Below are 22,872 nucleotides of genomic sequence, written 5' to 3'. Positions count from 1 at the left end.
GCTCAACCCTAAATAATTATATGCTCAACCCTAAATAATTATATGAGAAATTGCGCACAGGTAGGTGGACATATATTATATGCTCAACCCTAAATAATTACTAAGGTTTAAATAAATATAATCTTTCATTCAAATATATTATGTGCATATCATGAATGCATGATCATTCCATTATTAGTAATAAAAAACCTTGTAGATGAAAATGCGTATAAAAGCCTAGTTTACAAACTAGAAATAGAATCATTTAATGTTTTTATGAAGATGTTAAGAATGAAATTTAAATTTAAAAAGGACCCTCAAAGCTTTTGAAGTAAAAGTAAATAGGAATAATGTTTGAATCTTTACATGGATGTATATTTTAGGATTGGTAGGTGTATGTGTTAGAAATAGTTGAAGAGATTATTATGATACCTTATTTAAGGGGATTAATTAAGAAAATTATAAAAATTGTAAGGTCTTTTAGCTTAAAATAAATATTGCAATAAGTAACTCTACTTCTAGCTTAATGGAGTTTAACTAATATATATTCATAGGCTAAAAAAAGAAATGTGTTGGAATGATAAAAGTTATAGATTATAATTAAAGAAGAGATTTAATCAACTTCATAAAAACATAAATAGAAGGTTAAACATTTAAACAAAAGGAAGGGAAGTACTAGAGTTGTGTAAAGAAATGCACTTTATTTACTTTCTTCAAATAACTACTGAATGCATGGTTTTGAATTAATTAAATTATTTTTTTGAGGATCCTTGGTCTTATCCCATGTTTTTAATTATGACAAAAATAGGGTTTGAAGGGACCCGAAACCCTTTACAAAGAAATTACATATGATGTATCATTTAAGCCCTTCAAAACAGAACATACTAGATAGACAATAGGACTGGCAGAAAGACAAGACAAATAGAGAGAAACACAACACTACAATATTAAAAAGCTAGCAGAAGTACAAAGCAACACCAACAAAAGGAACAACACTAACCTAAATTCTTTAAAGTTTCAACAATTTTAGCTTCAAGTCGATTCATCTTTTGGGCCACATCCTTCAACTCCAGGATGTCATGAGGCATATTAGCAGTCTTCTTCTCTGTACCCGCCCTAGTTCTCTTGCTTGGACCCGAAGTTTCCTCAATTCCCAGGTCTTTATCCTATTCCAGGTCAACAAAATCCCTATCCTAGTGCAACTTTTCAAGCTTGGCCTCCATAGTATTCATGTTTTTTGCCGAAACTTTAACAATTTTGCTTAGGGTGGTCTCACATTTCTTGATCCTCTATTCTGCTTCCATGAACTTGTTATCACACTTGTCCTTCATTTTTTCAATAGCCTCCACATTCTTAGTTAAATATTCTGCCATCATTTTCTTCTCATTTTCATTCAAGAGGGCACAAACAGGGGTCCCTTGAGGTTTCTCCTTCACACCACCAGACTGCATGGGCTCAGCAGTGACCTACAACTTCTCCCCCAAATCCTCCTTAGCATCTAATTCTTCAACCTTAGACGAGAGGGCTCTCTGTTTGAGGTTGAGGCTTTTAATCTCATGAAAAGCCCATATGAAGAGTCTAAAGAGATACACATAGCTATTTTTGGTGGTCTCTGAAACCCCAATTGCAATCTCCTGCTTGGGCTGAAATTCCTAAAAGCTCAAGTCCATAGACTCCTAAGAATTCCCCTCCTTGTTATGAGGAGAAAGAGAGTCCTCGGATTTAGGAGGGGAGATAGGAACATCATGCTCTTGGAAAAAATCGGAAATCACTAGGAAAGAGCCTTTCCCTTTCCCCTTGACTTTCTTCATAAACTTATCTCCCCCCGCCAAAGGAAAACCCTTGCCCTTGTTGGTCCCTGTAGACAAATGCTTTTGCTCCCTTTTAGGTTTCTTGGGGGGGGGGACAACCTCTTCCTCCTCATCCTCAATGCCCCATCCCTCACTCTCAAAGCTACCACTACCCTCCCCATCCTAATCATTGACTGAGAGAGCTCGATTAGGGTTCTCAGAGGCCTTAGCTTTAAAATACTCATAGATGAGCAAGATTAACCCTTGATGCAAGACAAGGTTATTGTGGGGATTCTCTCTATATTCATTAATACTAGCATTTAGAGAAGAGAGTAGGTAAAAAGGAAAGGAAATCTTCACCTTATGCCTGAAGTGGTTGAGCAGAACAAAGTGGTATTCATAAATCTTCATAAACTTGCCATATAGAGTGAAGAACTCCATAATTACTTTAAGAAGTTCCCTCCAAACGAGCTTTATCTGCTTCATCTTAATGTTAGACTTGTTAATCTTAACCAAATTCACCTTCTTCTTATTCGTCTTGAGGAACTTCTTTACGACACCATCCGAGAGCTTCTTATCCCTGTAAAACTTAATGCCCTCCATTGATAGGTCGGTGACCTCTACAACGAGGCTCTCATCAACCACAACCGCCTTACTAAAAAGATTGAGCTTCCCATTTTTCCACTCCTTCACAAAAATCTTAGTAATTCTCTGATCATTCCCATGAAGCCTCTCTAGGAAAGGCATCACCCCTCCTTGCTGCAGTCGATACCATATGGTAGCATTATTTTTCCAACTCTCACAATTCATAGGTTCCACCCTTCGTCTATTCCCACCCATCTTGCAGGACAAAGAAAAATGAGCCCAAAATAGGTAGAAAACCAAACAACTCTCTAAAGAGCCAGAAAACCCAATAAAGTCATAAATAACCTAGAAAGAGTGTGAGATAAAAATGAAATCACTGATATCCAAGGCTTTCTGACATTTGCCATTCGTATTAATGATCATATAATCAATGAATTGCATCATAAAAAAAAGTGGGCAAATTTCCAATTTTACCATGTGTTCGGTCATATGATAGGAGGGCTTTAACATCCTCTGTCAGGGTGTCCTCCCTATACCAAGTGCTCTTAGATTTGGATTTCACCCACAAATTAGCAAGACAATCAGCCACGGTATTAATTTCCCGATAGGCATGAGAGATGAAGCTTCTTTCAAAGACGGTTTGAATAATCTCAATTGAGGACTTTATAAGATTTTCAATGGTCTATGAATCTTTATTCTCCCCTTTTAGACATTTAATAATGTTGTTAGAATCACCTTCAATCCATACCTTTCTGCAATTAAGACGCCGAGCAGCTTCTAACATTGGGTTAGAATAAAATTTGGGTTATATTGAATTTTACAATTACAATTAGGGTTAGGGTTACAATCAAGGTCACACTTAGGATTAGGGCTAGGGCTAGGGCTAGACTAAAATTTGGATTGCATTTGGAATTAGGGCTAGGCTTACAATTAGAGTTATGATAAACTTTAGAGTTAGGGTTAGAATTAGGATTAGTGTTAGAATTAGCGTTATAATTACAATTAGGGTTAGTGTTAGAATTGGGGTACAATTAGAACTAGGGTCAAGATGACAGTTATTTAGGGTTGAGTTAGAGAAAAAAGAGAGAGAATAGACAGTTAGAACCAAACAACCAATTAAGCAATTGGAATTGGTGTAGAATCAACCAATAGAAGGCCATGTATGTAATTGAATTAATGTGAATGTAAGTTTGATTATTGTTGCAATAAGAAAAGTTTATTTATTAACAAAGAGTCTCTGTAGTATTATTTTTGTGTTTGTAGTTTGAGATTGCATGTAGGAGTATTTTCCAGTATCATCAAGGAGTTCTTTCTCTATCATCACTTGGGTAAAAGGAGGTGACTTTAATATGGTTGAACACTAGGAAAAAAAATAGGGGGTCTAGATTTTGAGTGGAAAAGTAATGAGAAATTCTATTGGATCAAGATGAAAGAGAAACTTAGACTATTTGATCCCTTAGAAGGCATAAAAAAAGACTATAAGTCTATCTCATATTCATGGTGTAACTTTCAACAAGAAAGAAAAAGGATATTCTATCTATGACATAATTTATGCCAATAAGGATCATTTCTCCTTCAATTAGGAGGATGGTACCACTATTAGAGTGTGGACATACACTCTCTTTGATCACCACCCTATAAAGGCTTTGGTCACTATGAACAATTATCATAGTAAGCCTCTTATTAGTAAAGATAATTTCATTCTCAACGTCAATCTGCTCAAAGATTAATATATCATGTGTGCAATCTAAATGATAAGATAGGTTAACCAATGGGACAACAGTACCCCATCTAGCATTAACAAATGGAACAAGAATGTCAATAGTTGGAAGACCTTATTTCAAATTGTGGGTAGGAAAAAGGATAAAGATGATAAGAGGGTGAAAAAAGTGCTTAATGACAATCTTCTCGCTCTTGAATCCCAAGTCCAATAAGGTCCTATAAATTTGATGCTTTCAAAATCTCTGGCTCTTAATAGAAATCGGGTGAGGAGTCTTCGGACTAAGAAGATACAGGGCCAAAAGGTAAGAGCAAGAGTCAATTGGTTACATAAAGGAGATAAGGCCTCCAAGTTTTTGTTCAACTTGCTGAGACAAAAAGAACTCAATGAAAGAATAGATAAAATATGGGATTAAGGTAGAGAGTTGGCAAACCAAGATGACATCAAAGATGCCTTCCTTTCATATTACCAAAAACTTTTCTCGTCTAAAGGATACTCACCTAACAATCAGAAAGCCAAAGAGACATGTAAATCACTTATTCCTAAGAAGATCTCTAAGGATGAAGCAAGTGCTCTTAAGAAATTGATTACTTGAGAGGAAATCCTCAAAGCCATTTAGACTCTTAATAATAATAAAGAACCTGGTCCTAATGGACTACCTATTGAGTTCTACAAAGAGGCTAAGAGTTGGATTGGTAATAATTTATTTCAAGTATATGAAGAAGCTATAAGAGTAACTTCATTAGGAATAGAAATTAACAAAGGGGTCATCAAACTCCTTCCTAAGGATGGGGACAAATCCCTCATCAAGAATTGGAGATCGATAATATTGTTGAATGTATCTTACAAGATTCTTGTAAAAATTGTGGCTCTAAGACTTGTTAATTATACTTCCCAAGTTTGTTAGTAGCACTCAAACTGGGTTTATCAAAGGCAAATACATCCTTAAGAGCCTCATTACTAGTTGGGAAGCCATAAGTTGGCCTAATTGAACTAATAAGAAGGTATCCATGTTCCTCTTAGAATTTGAGAAGGCATATGAACGAGGTGAGTGGAGTTTTCTGATCACGATGTTGGAATGATTTGGTTTCCCCTCAAAATCATATTAGTTGGTTCAAGTCTTGTTGGAGGATTGTTTTGCCTAGGTTGAAGTCAATGGATCATGTACCCACAACTTCACCTTGGGGAGATCCACCAAACAAGGATGCCCCCTTGCACCAACACTATTTGTCATTGTGTTTGATGCAATTTTCTATCTTCTTAGGGACTACTCCTATTCCACAAGGATTAAGAGTATCTCTCTTCCTAACAAGAAATACTTGATTAACATACAAATTGCAGATGTTACTGCACTCTTCTGGGAGCTTGAGGAAGAAAATATGGATTCCTTTCTTAAACAATTAGATTTGTTTTATGGAGCCTCTAGGCCAAAAGTATCCTTAGCTAGATCTATCTTGCTAGGATGGGATGAATCCTCCCCTTAGATCGTGCAACAATATATAAATATCAATGGGGTGGTCCCAACAAGCAAGTAAGATACCTTGGTATTCCATTTGTATCTAACCCATGTTTGAAGGATATGTGGCTATGGATTAAGAGTAAGATTGACCACACAATTAACAAATGGAACAAATAGTACTTATCTATGGGTGAGAGGGTGCAAGTGTGTCAGAAATTTTTATCATCTTACAATATCTACTATGCTTTGGTTTGGCTATTTAGTTACTACCAAATCAATGAAATTCAAAAACACATTGGGTGAACCCACAATAGTGGGTTACACTTTTTTGCCAACTTTGACACTGCAATAATCATTTTTAGAAAAAACTTCAGATTCAGACACCTATTACTTCTAAACTGTAAGGAATTTGTAGATGATGTGAACTAGTGATTTGTGTCATTGTGTATGTATATTCGAAAAATATTTTTTTTGATAATTTTTGGAATCAATTTGCTTCCATTTTTCTATCTCCCTCGAGAACTAGTTTTTTCATAAAAACAACATTTTTAAAGAGTGATACTCACTCTGTATAGCATAACTTTTTTTCTATAATAGATATGCATGCGTTTCTTTTGAATTTGGTTTTGTAACATTATGTTCAATATTTTATATTTTATTAATATTTGAAGTTGAGTTAACTGTAATTTTGACATATGTTCATTTGATATTACATAACCTGTTGTATAAGTAACGAAATTCAATTTTCTTTTTTGTTGGAAAGAGGACTTCAATACCTAGTGCGTAAATATTTTTCAAAACTTTTTGGGTGATGTTTACTATTTTTCCATAAGCATTTAACAAAGAAGTTCATGTTCAGTGAAAACCCTACATTCATAAGAAATAAAAAAAAATATCAATGAAATTAAATATATTAAAAATTATACTATTTGGAAAGCTTATAATAAGGGCTAAATACTTAAAAAAACAAAACTTCTAAATGAATCATTTGACCCCCAAAAAGCTAATGTAAAATTGGTTTTTTATCAGCATTTGATAGATGCAAAGGAGACTCCATTGCAAGTATAATTTAGAAGTAGAGAGGTTCTATCCAAGAAATTTTGATCTAACTCTCTTCAAATTACCTCAAATCAGACCTCTTAAAGCTTAGATCATTATATTTTCTAAAAAATGTATGATTTCAGCAAAAATCAGGATGTACGAAAAAGTGGGAACCAACATTCTGAGTTCACCCAATTAGGAGGTTGCTATAGTCTAATGAAAAAGGTAACAAGAAATGGCATTCAATCAAATGACAATGGTATTTCTTAGGAAAGAACATGGGAGGCCTATGACTTAAGGATCTCAAGCTACAGGGCATCCACCTTGCTGGCAAGTAGATTTTTCATGCTATGGATGGTAATGAGCCATGGAAGGTGCTCATAAGGAACAATATCATGTTAGTTGTTCCCAAACAAGCATAGACCTTGAAGTTTCTCCCCTCTAGTGGGTTTATCACTGGAAAATTTCTTGTTTCCCCTACAAATACTAGTGTTTTCAAGGCCATATGAAAGGCTTGGGAGGTCATTCAGAACTTGATTTCTCACAATGGGAGCTGCATTGATGATAACACCTAATGTGGGGAAAGGTCCATTTGGTGGAACCTTACCTACAAAGGCAAGCCTCATGCCCTTATTCAAGGTGTTGAATTGGTTGAAGGGATCAGAATACTGAGAGGGGGGATGAATCAATATTCCCACATATTTTGAAACTTTCTCCAAACTTAAACCTTTTATCGAAATATAAAAATCATCAATTATACTAAACACACATACAACAATGAATGTAGAACAATCATAAAAACACAACCACAAGAGAAACACTAGAATTTACACGTGGAAACCCAAATGGGAAAAACCACAAAGATTGTTAACTTTCAAGAGAATATAAATAGTTATATGATGTTTTACAAAAAGGCGGCTTACTGCCACATTACAAGAATGACTCATTGTTGAAATGCTCACTGCAAAAATACAAAATCAGCTTACTATCGAAATGCTCACCGCAACACGTAAGAAAGACCTGAAAAGGATTGCATCTCCGAATGTATGAGATCAGTTCCAAGACTAAGCTCATATCACAATACACAAACCTTACGACAGACTTGGTGAAAGATCTCTATACTACTTTCCTCAAGTACTTGCAGCAAGTCCGGCAAAGAACTACTACAATACTGCAACACAATCTGCCTTCTGACTCTGCACCAACTGCCTTCGCTATCTACACCTCGCACTTCACACACTACTTCATTCTACATACTTCATCTTCTATCCATTATTTCTATATATACCAGAAAGCTTACATACTGGGATAATGTGTCATCCTAGCACAACACGTTACCTAATAAAACCTTAAACACAAAAGTAACAACTGAGTCGGCCTTCGCAAGATCTTTACACGCTTCCTTTTGCATAATTCTTTTATCGATGCATATACCTTAATTACCGGAATGGGACAAGGTCATCCAGACCCATAGATACCGACCCATTATCACAAAACTCAAACATGATATCTCCAAAACTCCAAAATATAGATTCTAAACGTACCAAGGTTAACAAACCATGAGACATGAAGAGATACACCTGATATAACTAAAATAGTTGATATCGAAATGCATAAGTGTTACTAGAACTAATGTAAGGACAATTTAGAATTTTGGAGATAGGGATCTTCCGGAAGTCACTCCATTATATCAACTCCATCTTACTGCATCACATCTCACATCAATACTAGAACGCAGAACACCTGCTCATAGAAAAAACTACACATGTCAACTACATATGACATCCAAACCAAACCGAATAACTAGTTTGACATCAATGAAAATAATATTCATACAACTCTAATAGTCCCCCCCTTTGTCATTGATTGCAAAACATATCCAGAACATATCTGCATATAACTCAACTCCCCCTAACTCATACATCTCCTCATATCCAAAATTCACATTCCTTTCTCCCCCTTTTGACATCAAGGACAAAGGATGCCTTTGATGAAAAAGAAAATAAAGAAAAATAAAGTATGTACATGACATAAAAAAAATTGAATACCAAACCAGATAGAACCGTCAGCTACTCTTCTTCAGAAAGATAAGCTTGTATTTCTCCTTCAGTTCCAGAAGAACTTCCCAAGAATTTATGTTCAGTTTAATGCTAACTGAAAGGCTTCTTTATTTCACTAACAAATCAACAACATGGGAGAAGTTGTTTGGATTAGATGGGTTCTCCTCATACTCAACTACACTACCAAGCAATGCTGAAAAGTGCTCTAGCTTTGCCTCAACGATCTCTTTTTCTTTCCAATTTTTTTTTACAAAGTCTTCTCTCTGCCTTTGCAAGAATAAGAGTTTATCCTGAAGAGAGTTTTTTTTTTTCCTCCACTCACCATTCTTATCTTCAAGAAGATCAAAAGATTAGCCTAAAGCACTCAACTCATCTTCAATACCAGTAATTTTGGCTTTGTGCTTCACTGCAGTTGCCGACCAAGAGATATAGTTGTAGACTCTGCTGGCACTGCGGATACACTCTCTCAATTCCTTAATACACACTGATAGAGATTTTTGCACATCAACACACTTATTCAACAGATTCTGCACATCAATTCCTTTCTCCTCAGATACTCTAGCCTCAACAAATTGCTCATATAACCTCTTTAAGATTTTCATTTGGAGATTCCAGAAGCAAATTACTAATATCCTCAATGCTCATACTGTTTCAGATCAAGCGATTCAACAAAAAAATTTCAATTCTATCTTACTCAACAAAGGTCAACCACATCTTACCAATTTTATTGATTCCATCAGGGCTACCAACCAACTCCAACAAGTTTTATTCATCATTAGATTATTTAGCTAGCTCTCCTTCAGCTATAGGAGACTCTGGATCCTCAATTACAACAATATCTCTCTCATGTGAATCCTTCTTTCTTTTCTTTGGCTGCAAAACACTCATAGAAATAGATTGTCTTCTTTTTCTCTTTCTGAAGGAAGAACCTCCAGATGCGAATATAGGGGATACAAGGTCAACACTTCACATGTTTAGAAAGGATTTGAAATATGCATTACAAATTTCCTCTTTACTATCTAGACTGTTCAAATATCTGTCTTGCAATCGGGACACCAGATTCCCATTTGACATTCTCTTTTGCTAGAAGGGATCCCAGATGATACATGTTCAAACATACAAGCAATGAACCAAACCAGAAAGGATAATTCTGTACTTTTGACATCTTGATGTTTTCCAACAATAATTCTCTCAACAATTCACACAAGTCAAATGATTTATTTTCCATTACAAGCATATGGGTAAGTGCACCAAGACGGTGAACAAAAAGGGGGGGTATAAGTGGCCACTTTTTTCTTCTTCTTTTGAAAAACAGGTAAACTTGATCTTCAAAGAGATATTCAAAGGTCACGCACTGAAAACTAGGAGTTGAGAAAAGAATAAGAATTGTAGTACTCTGAATCTAGTTTCTAAACTACTAAGGTTTTTAAAAATTGGATAAGATTAAGAGGGTCAAACCTCTCTCGCACGAAAAACTGTTCCTAATTTTTTTAGAAAAACATAACATAGCTGTTTTCGTGCGCTGCACAAAATATCTAATTAGATTTAGTATTTTGTAAAACCCTTTGGTAGGATGATAAGTAAGATTGAGATCTAGAAGTTGTGTATTTTTTTTGTAATTTTTCGTTGAGTATTTTTTTTATGATTTTTTGAAGTGACCACATCTTGAAAATTTGGTACCTGTTCGTGCGCTGGGCATAACTTGAATCAAAATAATTGAAAATGAAAACTTTATTTTTACAACTGTATAGAATCTAGTGTAGAAAAATAATATGTAATTTATTTTGAATTTGGTCAAGTATATCAAAAGTTATTAAAAAAATGGTAGACGTATGTCTGTGAGGACTATCAAGGCACTGGTAAAGAAAATTAAAGTTTACTATGCTAATGTTGTCTAAAAATAAAAAAAACCTATATGGTCAGAAAGATGAGAAGATGCGTGAGATTATGGTGGTAATTTAAGAGATACCCACTTGATCATTTGTAAACCTGATGATGATGAAGTCGAGAAATCATGTTGGAAGATGAAAAAATGTGTCAAGGGACAAAAATGGAGGGAAGATGGGATTGCAAGCCTTAGGGTCATTTTCCAACCCTCTTACCAATCCAAAACCTGCACGGGTTCTGATGTGCAAGATAACCCACTTGGGTTTTGAAAAACAAAAGTACCATTCATAGTTCTACATAACCCGTACGGGTTATGTAGAACTAAAACCATCATTTTGAGTTTCACAAAACTCGTACGGGTTATGAAAAACCATAATTTTGAGTTTCACAAAACCAATACGAGTTATGAAAAACATCATTTTGAGTTTCACAAAACCCGTACGGGTTATGAGAAACCATTATTTTGATTTTCACAAAACCAGTATGGGTTATGAAAAACATCATTTTGAGTTTCACAAAACCCGTACGGGTTATGAAGACATCAAAATGTATGCTTGTAAACTTAGCATATACTACACATATGTATAGACATACATATATAATATGTGTTTATGTATGTATATATGCATATCTATAGTTATATATACATATATTTTTATATAGATATATGTATATATATTTGTATACATGCATGTCTCTCTTCTTTTCCTCTCTCTCATCTTCCTTCCCCCATCACCGTCTCTATATATTTCGAGCCCTAATTATCCTCCTTGAGTTCTATCTCATCTCTCTCCCCCTCACACTTTTCTCTCTCTTTCGAGTCTCTCACCCTCTTCTCCTTCTCGTTCTCTCTCTACCTCATGTCTCTCACCCTCTCTCTCTCTCATTATCCTATCCTATTATCACCCTCTCCCCCTTCTCTCTCTTTATCTCCCCCTACCTCTCCCTCTCTCCCCCTTCTCTCTTTCTCTCCCCTACCTCTCCCTCCCCCTATTGTTATCTTATCCTATTCTCTCTCCGTCTCCCCATCTCTTAACCCTACTCTCTCTCTCTCTCTCTCTCTCTCTCTCTCTCTCTCTCTCTCTCTCTCTCTCCCCCTTTCCCTCTCTTTATCCTATTTTCCCCATCTCCACCCTCTCTCTCCCTCTCCCTCTCCCTCTCTCCCAATCTCCTCTCTCTCTCCCTCCCCCTCTCCTTATCATATTATCTCCCTCTCTTCTTATCCCCTATTCTCTATCTTACCCCCTCTCCCCTACTCTCTCTCTAACTTCCTTTCTCACCCCCTCTCTTATCCTATTCTCTTCCTCTCTTCCTATCCCCTTCTCTCTCTCTCAATCCTATTATCACCCTCTCTCCCTTCTCTTTCTTTCCCTATCTCTCACTCTCTTCCTATCCCCTTCTCTCTCTATCTCTAACACTCTCTCCCTCCCCCTCTCCTTATCTTATTCTATCATTTTCTTCCTACCCCCTACTCTCTCTCTCTCTCTCTCTCTCTCACTTAATCCTATTCTCACCCTCTCCCTTCTCTTTCTTTCCCTATCTATCTCCCTCTCTTCCTATCCCCTTCTCTCTTTATCTATATCTCTCTCTCCCTCCCCCTCTCCTTATCCTATTCTATCCCTATCTTCCTACCCCCTACTCTCTCTCTCTCTCTCTCTCTCTCAATCCTATTCTCACCCTCTCTCCCTTCTCTTTCTTTCCCTATCTCTCTGCTTCTCTTCCTATCCCCTTATCTCTTTGTCTCTAACTCTATCTCCCTCCCTCCCCCCCCTCTCTCTCTCCCTCTCTTAATCCTATTCTCACCCTCTCTCCCTTCTCTTTTTTTCCCTATCTCTCTCCCTCTCTTCCTATCCCCTTCTCTCTCTGTCTCTAACTCTCTCTCCCTCCCCCTCTCCTTATCCTATTCTCTCTCTCTCTCTCTCTCTCTCTCTCTCTCTCTCCCTTCTCTTTCTTTCCCTATCTCTCTCCCTCTCTTCCTATCCCCTTCTCTCTCTGTCTCTAACTCTCTCTCCCTCCCCCTCTCCTTATCCTATTCTCTCTCTCTCTCTCTCTCTCTCTCCCCCTTCTCTTTCTTTCCCTATCTCTCTCCCTCTCTTCCTATCCCCTTCTCTCTCTGTCTCTAACTCTCTCTCCCTCCCCCTCTTCTTATCCTATTCTCTCTCTCTCTCTCTCTCTCTCTCTCTCTCTCTCTCTCTCTCCCCCTCTCTTCCTATCCCCTTCTCTCTCTATCTCTAAGTCTCTCTCCCTTCCCCTCTTCTTATCCTATTCTATCCCTCTTCCTACCATCTCTCTCTCTTAATACTATTCTCACCCTCTCTCCCTTCTCTTTCTTTCCCTAGCTCTCTCCCTCTCTTCCTATCCCCTTCTCTCTTTGTCTCTAACTCTCTCTCCCTCCCCCTCTCCTTATCCTATTCTATCCCTCTCTTCTTACCCCCTATTCTCTCTCTCTCTAACTCTCTCTCCCTCCCCCTCTCCATATCCTATTCTCTCCCTCTCTTCCTATCCCATTCTCTCTCTCTCTCTCTCAATCTTATTCTCACCCTCTCTCCATTCTCTTTCTTTCCCTATCTCTCTCCATATCTTCCTATCCCCTTCTCTCTCTGTCTCTAACTCTCTCTCCCTCCCCCCCTCTCTCTCTCTACTCCTCTCCTTATACTATTCTATCCCTCTCTTCCTACCCCCTACTCTCTCTCTCTCTCTCTCTCTCTCTCTCTCTCTCCTCTCCCTACTCTCTCTCTCTCAATCATATTCTCACCCTCTGTCCCTCTCTTCCTATCCCCTTCTTTCTTTGTCTCTAACTCTATCTTCCCCCCCCCTCTCTCTCTCTCTCTCTCTCTCTCTCTCTCTCTCTCTCCCTCTCTTAATCCTATTCTCACCCTCTCTCCCTTCTCTTTCTTTCCCTATCTCTCCCTCTCTTCCTATCCCCTTCTCTCTCAATCTCTAACTCTCTCTCTCTCCCTCCCCCTCTCCTTATCCTATTCTCTCTCTCTCTCTCTCTTAATCCTATTCTCACCCTCTCTCCCTTCTCTTTCTTTCCCTATCTCTCTCCCTCTCTTCCTATCCCCTTATCTCTCTGTCTCTAAATCTCTCTCCCTTCCCCTCTCCTTATCTTATTCTATTTCTCTCTCTCTCTCTCTCTCTCAATACTATTCTCACCCTCTATCCCTTCTCTTTCTTTCCCAGCTCTTTCCCTCTCCCTCTCCTTATCCTATTCTATCCCTCTCTTCTTGCCCCCTATTCTCTCTCTCTCTCTAACTCTCTCTCCCTCCCCCTCTCCATATCCTTTTCTCTCCCCCCCCCACTCTCTCTCTCTCTCTCTCTCTCTCTCTCTCCCTTCTCTCTCTTTCCCTATCTCTCTCCCTCTCTTCCTATCCCCTTCTCTATCTGTCTCTAACTCTCTCTCTCTCTCTCTAACTTTATTATTAAATATAATGTTCCTCAAAAGGGTTTTGAGGAACTTTTATTTTTAAAATTTTTTTTGTCTAGGCTTGGTGTTACCAAGCCTAACACGTTTTTGAATTTCATAGAACACGCACGGGTTATGAGAAATTTCTTTTTTTTTTTGCATGTGGCCACTTTTCAGTTCACCATCCTGGTGCCCTTACCCATATGTTCCATAAATACTGCAATTATTGAAGTGGCACCTTCCCTATTCCTGAAATATATCTTATAAGAAATGTCGTAGGCAACATACCTCACCATAGGGTTTGTCAATGGTCAATGCTCGCTGATCACCATTTATGTTGGTTAGGGTATTCACTTCTTGGTTCTTAATTGACTTCTTAGCCGAAACATCTCCAATGTCGCATAAACCGATTATCTCTAAGATAACCTCCTTCGTGATTGGATAGGGTTTGTCCATCATGAAGTTGTCATCCCACACACGACTAAAGATCATCTTGATAATCTCCACATCATTGAACCAAGGGAATTTAGTCGATAGATTTAGACCTTTCCACTCTAATTCCTTAACTTTCTGCAACTCAACATCACTTGGACTAGCTTCAATATTTTTTATTTTCTCCAGGTCGAATTAATCCAAAAATACCTTTTCCAGAACCTGAAATTCCACGTTGCTAGATTCTCCAATGATCATTTTTCCTTCCATTATTGCATGCTCTTCTTGTTTGCAATATTCTCAAACACAAATGATTGATAATGAAAGAATAAATTCAAAAAGCGGATACTTATCTTGCCAAAAACCTCCTTTTAGGGTTTTTGCACCAAGAATTGTCTTATCAATGATGTTAGCAAAATACCTTCGATTACCAGATAGCCTCTAAACACAGTCATGCCGGATCAACGACACGATCCACTCAGACAAGGGAGGATAAAAGGTTTTTCCTTGAAAAGAGAACCCCCCCTAACCCAAAGAATTATACTTAGTTATCGGAGGAAGAGGTGCCTACACCGAATTATGGTCTGTCAGGCTCGCTTCCTTTGTTTACTTCCTTCTTTCTCCAGACCAAATTTTCCCTCTTCTTTGATTCATAATTCTTCATCACACTCTTCTCAGTAGATTTCTCCATATTTCCATTTCTACATTGATTAGCATAATCTCTGGACCACTTGCACTTGAAACAACTAATAACCTTCCTTGTAGAGTTTACCAGATGAGATCTATATCTGCATTGATTAGCTTTGTGAATATAGCCATTGCAAGTATAACAATATCCATCAAAGTTGTAATTCATCTTGTTTGCTTCAACCAGATTGTGATTTTGACTGACATCATGGTTTCTACAATGATTTTCTTTATGATTAAACCTCTTGCAACTATAAAACTGAATGCTTCTACAGTTTGCAGCCTTATGTCCAAATTTATTACATTGAAAATATTAACCATTAAAAGATGGGTACCTTTGTGCATTAGGTTAACGAACCGGTAGCCTTCTTGCACTAAGAATCTGATTCCGGGTCTTTCCTGCATCTTCTGGTTTCTTCTCAACTTCAACCTCTTTTCTTTCTTCCTTATCCTTCTGATCCAAACACTCACTAGGTTGAAAACCAAGTTTGGTCTTGTCCAAGTGAGCTTTCTGCATGCTGATCAGGTCTTCTAGAAGTTTTCTATTATCAAGAACCTTATTCTTTGTCTTCAACTTCTTCACTTCTTACTCTAGCTTCTCACACTCCTCAAACTTTAGCTTGATTGTTTCTTTCAAGGACTCCTCTAATTTATCCTTCTCCTCAATCTTTTGCATCAGATCTTTAACAGTTTCATTCACCTGCTTCAGCTGATTATTAATCTCCTTATGCCTCAACTTGAATTCCCGAATTTTCTCTCTCAACTTTTGTACACACTCATTTGCTATCTTCACATTTTTCTTCAATTCCTCATTCTCTGATTCAACAATTTCCAAATGTTTAAGAGTTGTCTTCAAGTCTTGATCCACTTGAAATTATCTGGTGATGCACATAGGTGTCATGATTCAACCAATATAGATCCCCCTCAAGTGGTTAATCTTACAAACAAGGGACCAAAGTTCTGATACCAATTGTTGAATTGGTTGAAGGGACCAGAATACTGAGAGGGGGGTGAATTAGTATTATGAAATATTCTGAAACTTTCTCTAAACTTAAACCTTTTGCTGAAATATCAAATTCATCAATGATACTAAACACACATAAAACAACAAATGTAGAATAATCATAAAAAGACAACCACAAGAGAAACACCAAAACTTATATGTAGAAAACCCAAATGGGAAAAACCACAGAGAGTGTTAATTCTCAAGAAAATATAACTAGTTATATGATGTTTTACAAAAAGGTGGCTCACTGCCAAATTACAAGAATGACTAACTACTCGAATGCTCATTGCAAAAATACAAAACCGTCTTATTGTCTGAATGCTCACTGCAACAAGTAAGAATGAACTGGAAAGGATTGCATCTCCAAATGCATGAGATCAGTTCCAAGATTGAGCTCAGATCACAATACACAAACCTTACAGTAGATCTAGTGAAAGATCTTTGTACTACTTTCCTCAAGTACTTGCAACAAGTTCGGTAAAGAACTACTACAATACTGCAACACAATTTACACTCTGACTTTGCACCAACTGCTTTCACTATCTACACCTCACACTTCACACACTACTTCATTCTACATACTTCATCTTCTACGCATACTTTCTATATATACCAGAAAGCTTACACATCGGGATAATGTGTCGACCTAACATAACACGTTACCCAATAAAAACTTGAACACAAACATGACAACTGAGTCGACCTCCGCAAGATATTTACACACTTCCTTTTGCATAACTCTTTTACTGATGCATATACCTTAATTACTGGAATGAGACAAAGTCATCCAGACCCATAGATACTGACCCATTATCAAAAAACTCAAACATGATATCTCCAAAACTCCAAAATATAGATTCCATAGGTACTAAGGATAGAGAACCATGAGACATGAAGAGATACATCTGATATAACCAAAATAGCTGATATCGAGATGCATAACTGTTACCAGAACTAATGTAAGCACAATTCAAAATTTTGGAGATAGGGATCTTTCAGAAGGCACTCCACTATATCAACTCTATCTTACTGCATCACATCTCACATCAATACCAGAAGGCACAACACCTGCTCATAGCAAAAATAACACACACTGACTACATATGACATCCGAACCAAACTAGATTACTGGTTTGACATCAATGACAATAATATTCACACAAGTCTAACACAAGGTTGCTCGACTAAGAATTGGAATATCAAAGGCATTAGTTTCTTTAAGGAAATTATCCATGATGGATAGTTTATGTCCTAGAACACTCTCAATCTTCATTACTAGCTCCCTCCCCCCCCAAAAAATTAGAGAATGTACTCTATTCTGAGGGAGGCGTGCTTTGGTCCTCCTACTCCCCAAGACTTGTTCTTCAGTAGATGATATATTTAAGTTATTGAAATGGAAGGATGGTACTCCTCTTCTGAACATCAAAGCTAAAGCTATTTATGAATCATTATGCTACAATCAGGAATTAATATCTGACCTTAATAACATGTGGAATCTTAATTATTCTAACAAAGATTGGCAGTAACATTATGCCCAAGAAGAAATGTTTCAAATGTTTGCTTCTCTTACAAAGGTTGCCTATAAAAAATACTAAAAAAGCCACATATATTTGTAACATTTGCAAGGTTTTTGAATCAATTGCTCACATTGTTTTAATGTATTGTGGTTAAAGAAGTTTGGAATATATTTGGTATCAATCTTACTAATACTATGTCTATTCATGATATTGTTTATGGCTTTTTAAAAGGACTTATAAAGGACTACGATCTTTTCTAGTTTATTTTATCCTATGAGATCTTATGGAAAATTTGGACTCTTAGAAATGACGAAAAATTTCAAGGTAAGGGTAGGTTGCTTATTGAGACTTTGAGAAGAGTCATACTTTTTAATGTTCAATCATAGGTTACCATTGTCATGAAGTTGGCCAAGAAGAAGGTTGAAAGATTTATACAAGATGGAACTACAAGAGTATATACCTTGGAGCCATCACATGGGTACACCTGGTCTTGGTACAAGGAAGAGAGGACTCCATTCATTAGAGCACTTGGGAATTTCATGCAGGAACTCAATGCAGATAGAAAAATAAATAGACATCAGTAAGAGGCCTTGGCAGAGGAAATCTTGGAGAGACCTATTGGCCTCTAGCACCACAAGGTTTAGAAATTTGGAACAAGACCATCATATGGATGGAAGGGCCAGTAGGATGGATAGCCTAGATGGAGGAACTGTCGAGCCTATGAGGTAGATGCTTTCAGTTAGGAATATTTTGATATAGTCCTTTGCATAGGATTCTGCTACCATGAAACCTTTTTATGAGTTTTGTAGAGCCACAAATCATTATATAATAATTGTAATTACGCAATATTCTAGTGTCCTAGAAGACTTTATGATACATTGCCTAGTAAAGGCCTCAAGATATGTTGTACAACGTTCTTTTATTATATACTTAATATAAAAAAAAAAAGGATTTTGGAAATGCGAGTGTGAATTTTATTATTTTTAATGTGTATTGTAAATATTTTAGGATCTTTAAAAAAATTTCTAAATGAAAAAAAATAGTATTTACAATACACATTAAAGAAACAATATAAAATATAAGGACATTTATGCAAAATAATGCTAAACATAAAAAAAAATCAAGTGAAGAGAAAAAAAGTGTACCCATGAAATAGATTTTGTCCAAGTCGAGCTGTAAAAGTAGGCTTTGCATAATTAGGCTTTGAACCCTTGACATATTTTTCAAGTCTTTGAAAACATTCTCTTAAAGCACCCTTTATTTTTTCACATGTATACCTCCATGGATGGGTCTCATTGATCATTAAGGATCTTGTATCATTTTCCACATCTAACTCAGCAAGAAAGTAAAATATTATTACAAAATAAAAATTGCCATTGAAATTGCTTGAAAAGAAAAATAACATGAAAAATTTATAAACAAATTAGATGATATGTTGAATTTTAGACCATAATTTATTCAGTTTAGTACTTAATTATGAAATCTCTTTTTCAACACTAAAATTTAATGTTAAATAATAAACTATGCATATTCAATAATCTTGGTTATAAACTTTTACGATATATATATATATATAGAAACTTGAAACCTATTTTTAGCACTAGTCTTTGATCTTACAATCAAAATAAATACATAACTTTTAAGAAAACCTATACAAATTTTAAAGTAATGGCCATTGAAGTAGACCATTTTTAAAATTAAAAAAATCAAGTGAAATAAAAAATACATCTCTTTGCAAGCTTTCCGTTGATGTATGAAATTTTAAAGTAATAGTGTAGATCTCTTTGCAAGCTTTTTGATGATGTATGATAATTGAAAATCCAATGGTTGGATTAAAAGATATGGCCTTTGAAAGTTGTGCTATTTTCGAAAAAAATAATTCTCAAAATATTCCAATGAACGCCAAAACCCATTTTGGGCATATTCTTGGCATATTTCGATATAGGGAAATGGGGTAAAAAAGTGGTCAACCTAAAAAGGGGGAGTTACACTTTCCAAAACATTCTAGGCAATTAAACTTTACAATATAAAGAAGACAAATGGGGGTTACAAAGGGAACAATTCCTGTAGTGCAAATCATGGCTCTGGCTTGCATATTATTGTAATGAGAATGCCCATGTGGCTATTGCATGTTATTTTCTGAAAGTTGTAATTTTAATTCATTGAGATAATAGAAAGTAAGTATTTCCTCTCTCGCATTTTCTGTTTATTTCTGTATTGTAGTTGTGTGTTTGGGTTCATAAGGGGAGTACCCTTCATCACATACATTCCAAGCTAGACAGAGGATACAACTCTTTTAGGAAAGGAAGAGATAATTGTAAAAGTGATATCTTAGAACAAGTGTAAAGGGACCGTTTTCAAGGATACAAGACTATCAAAGAGGAAGGAAGAGATCTTTGCCTAAAGATATCTACCTCCAAGAGGATATCTTTAACAAGGAGAACAACTTCAACTCTAATAAAGGGGAACGGGACCAAGGATGCACACCTTCCCTATTTCTAGGAAAGAGGATTATTTATGAAGGATTGCACACTTTCAACACTAAGGAGAGATCATTTATAACAAAAATACACTTTCAAGAAAGGAAGAGATCCTAATCAAGGATACACACCTCCAAGTAAGGCTAAAACTCACATGAAAGAAACAATTTTATGCAAGAAAGGACGTCCTTATTAAAGATACAACTCAACAAAGGAGAAGTGAATCCTTAGAAAGAAAGAGAAAAGATGGAAAACTATTTTTACCTCCCAAGTATGGAGACAAGAATAACTAGGTTATTATGTTGCTATTCAAGTATGATTGTGCATGAAATTATACCACCATGAGTGATAAATAGCCCCCCAAAATGTAGGCTACTAATATCACATAGTGAGGAGAAACACAATAGGGCCAAAGAGTATCGAGGCGCTACTTAATCAACAAGAAGCAATTCAAAATCATTTGATATATGAAGGAAATCATTAGTAGGAAGATCTCTAACATGTACATATCTTAAATGCATGACATTCAACAATAATATGACCATGCAAAAGATGATAAAGACAATATTTTATGCATTCTTTTGGTTTATCTATTTGTCTATTAGGAGGAAAGATGATTTGACCATTATTTATAAGTTTCCAAAAAGATTTTTCTTCTATAAAAGAAGCTCTTTTATCTTGTGGCTAATGAAGACAAGGTACAATAACTAGATAGGAAGGGGAAGGAAATTCTATACCTTCTCTATTGCATTGTGATGGAGGTTCTATAGGGACTTTGATTCCTTGTTCTATCGTTTCAAGACCTTGTCCACTACATTCTTATTTAGAAATCATGTCATAGCCAACCTCATAATTTGCTAGCAAATGTGAAGGAGAAGTACTTTCTATATAGACTTCATTGAAGATTTTTGTATAAGTATAATTTGAAGGACCAAAGGGATGAATACATGAAGGGGGATTCTTTCCTTGTAGTGGGATTCTCATTTCTATCATGATTATTCATGTATGCCTTGTTAGAGCGGAAAGAAGTGTTCTCATCATCTAAATCTTCATTTCTACTCAATGTTATATTAGGTGACATATCATTTAGAAAATGCATAACATAATCATGTCTCAAAAAATATTGATGACTAAGATAAGCTCTTTGAGAATGAGGATCTAAGGTGATAGATGTTTGAAGATTTTGATTCTAAACATGTTTAGCTTGTCCCTCTTGCACTAAAGTAACCTTATGAGAAGATGATTCATAATTACTATTCAATGCTACATCTCCATTGGAGAGATCATTGATAGGAGCATTAACTATTTCCTCGTGATTAAAGGATACCAAGAGATGCACAATCACGATTCATCTCAACATCATCTCTAGGAAGATTATCAAAGTACCACTTGAAACATCCACTAAATCTTTAATGAAATCCAAAAATTTAATGAACCTGTTTAAAAATATCATCATATAGAAACATGAAATACATATAGAAGCTTTTAGAAATGAAGTGAATGTAGGAAAATATTTGAAACCCTTATTACAAAATACATTAGAATCCAAGCAACATATAGTGAAAGAAACCAACATTCAACATATGATTTCAATAAATATAGCTAATAAACAATGTAATCACATTTGGAATTGAAAATCAATTAGATTTTGTAAATTCCATTGTGAAAAATAAGATCTGAAAATATCCAATTAGAATTATGCAAAATGTAAGAAGTGTTGGGTTCACCAAAATATAATGTTTGGTACACTAGACCTCTAAATGCATATAATCTAAGTGCGTAAAAGATATATTAAAGAAATAATTGCAAATATGAGTCAATTAAATACATACAAATTAAATTTTAAAATGAAAATAAAAAGTTAACGCAAGCATAAGACATGTCGTGTTCACCAAAATGTAAGGTGGGTAAATGGGATCCATTAGTCTAACTATGTGCACTAGGAATCAAAATAATTTACCTCAACAATACATTCAAGAATAATCAATAGGCCCAACTTAAAACCTATTGGGTGAGCTAGGTGATAATGATTGATTATTATTTATGTTTAATGATTATATTTGATAATAGAATGTGAGAACTAGGGCTAGTGATGCAAAATTGAGAGTAATTAGCATAAATAGCAAGCTACATATCATATATGCAAACCCCGAGTACATATCTAGAAATGGTAATTATAGAGGAACCTTTGTCTACAATTTAAGCCCAAAAGTGCTATATTATGTCAATAGGCATCCTAATCCTGAAGCTATTTAATGTAGATACCAAAAATAGATTTAGGATCAAGATGTCACTTAGGATATCTCCCTAGTTTTTTGTTGAAAAGTGTTGGATACTGTGGAACCACAATGTCTAGGTTTTTCGCTTCTTCGAAATATGGTTCTCTTTGTCTTATTTTTCCCTTCCTAAATTTGTATTCCTTCTTTTCTAAATCTATAATCTACACACACAAGAGAGGAAAAATGGTGTTGGGTTGATAGGTGTTTGCCTTAGTCAAATCTCAGGTTTATAATTAACTCTATAATGAAAATAGATAGAAAGGAAAGCTCTGAAGTAAAATGTTGGATCGATAATAATATAACTCTAACATGATGTTGTTGATGACGATGTAATGCTCTTTGAATAAGACGCATAAACGTTGATATAATAACATGACATGGAAAGATAAGATCAATCATGAAAAACCACTTGCATGAAGATTATTGCAACTTGTTGCTCCATAATACTCAAATATGAATAAATTCACTCATAATTATTACTATAGGAGTTGATTAGAGTATAGATGGATGTAGGATGTGAAAAGGAATTAGGAAAGGTGCTCTT

The 22,872-nt window shown here is 35.8% G+C and overlaps 1 protein-coding gene across 3 annotated transcripts in view; it reads right to left on the bottom strand.

Annotated features, from left to right (window-relative positions):
* LOC131068001 (uncharacterized) overlaps positions 1 to 22,872 on the bottom strand; it is a 107,179-nt gene that overhangs the window by 62,789 nt on the left and 21,518 nt on the right. For all 3 annotated transcript variants that reach the window (XM_058003190.2, XM_058003189.2, XM_058003188.2), the window contains exon 3: positions 18,715 to 18,898. In XM_058003190.2, the coding sequence (XP_057859173.1) occupies positions 18,715 to 18,898 (184 nt within the window). The remainder of the gene's footprint in view (positions 1 to 18,714; positions 18,899 to 22,872) is intronic.

This window comes from Cryptomeria japonica, chromosome 6, assembly GCF_030272615.1.
Source record: "Cryptomeria japonica chromosome 6, Sugi_1.0, whole genome shotgun sequence".
NCBI classification, from domain to species: Eukaryota; Viridiplantae; Streptophyta; class Pinopsida; order Cupressales; family Cupressaceae; genus Cryptomeria; species Cryptomeria japonica.
This window is presented reverse-complemented; position numbering and strand designations above follow the sequence as displayed.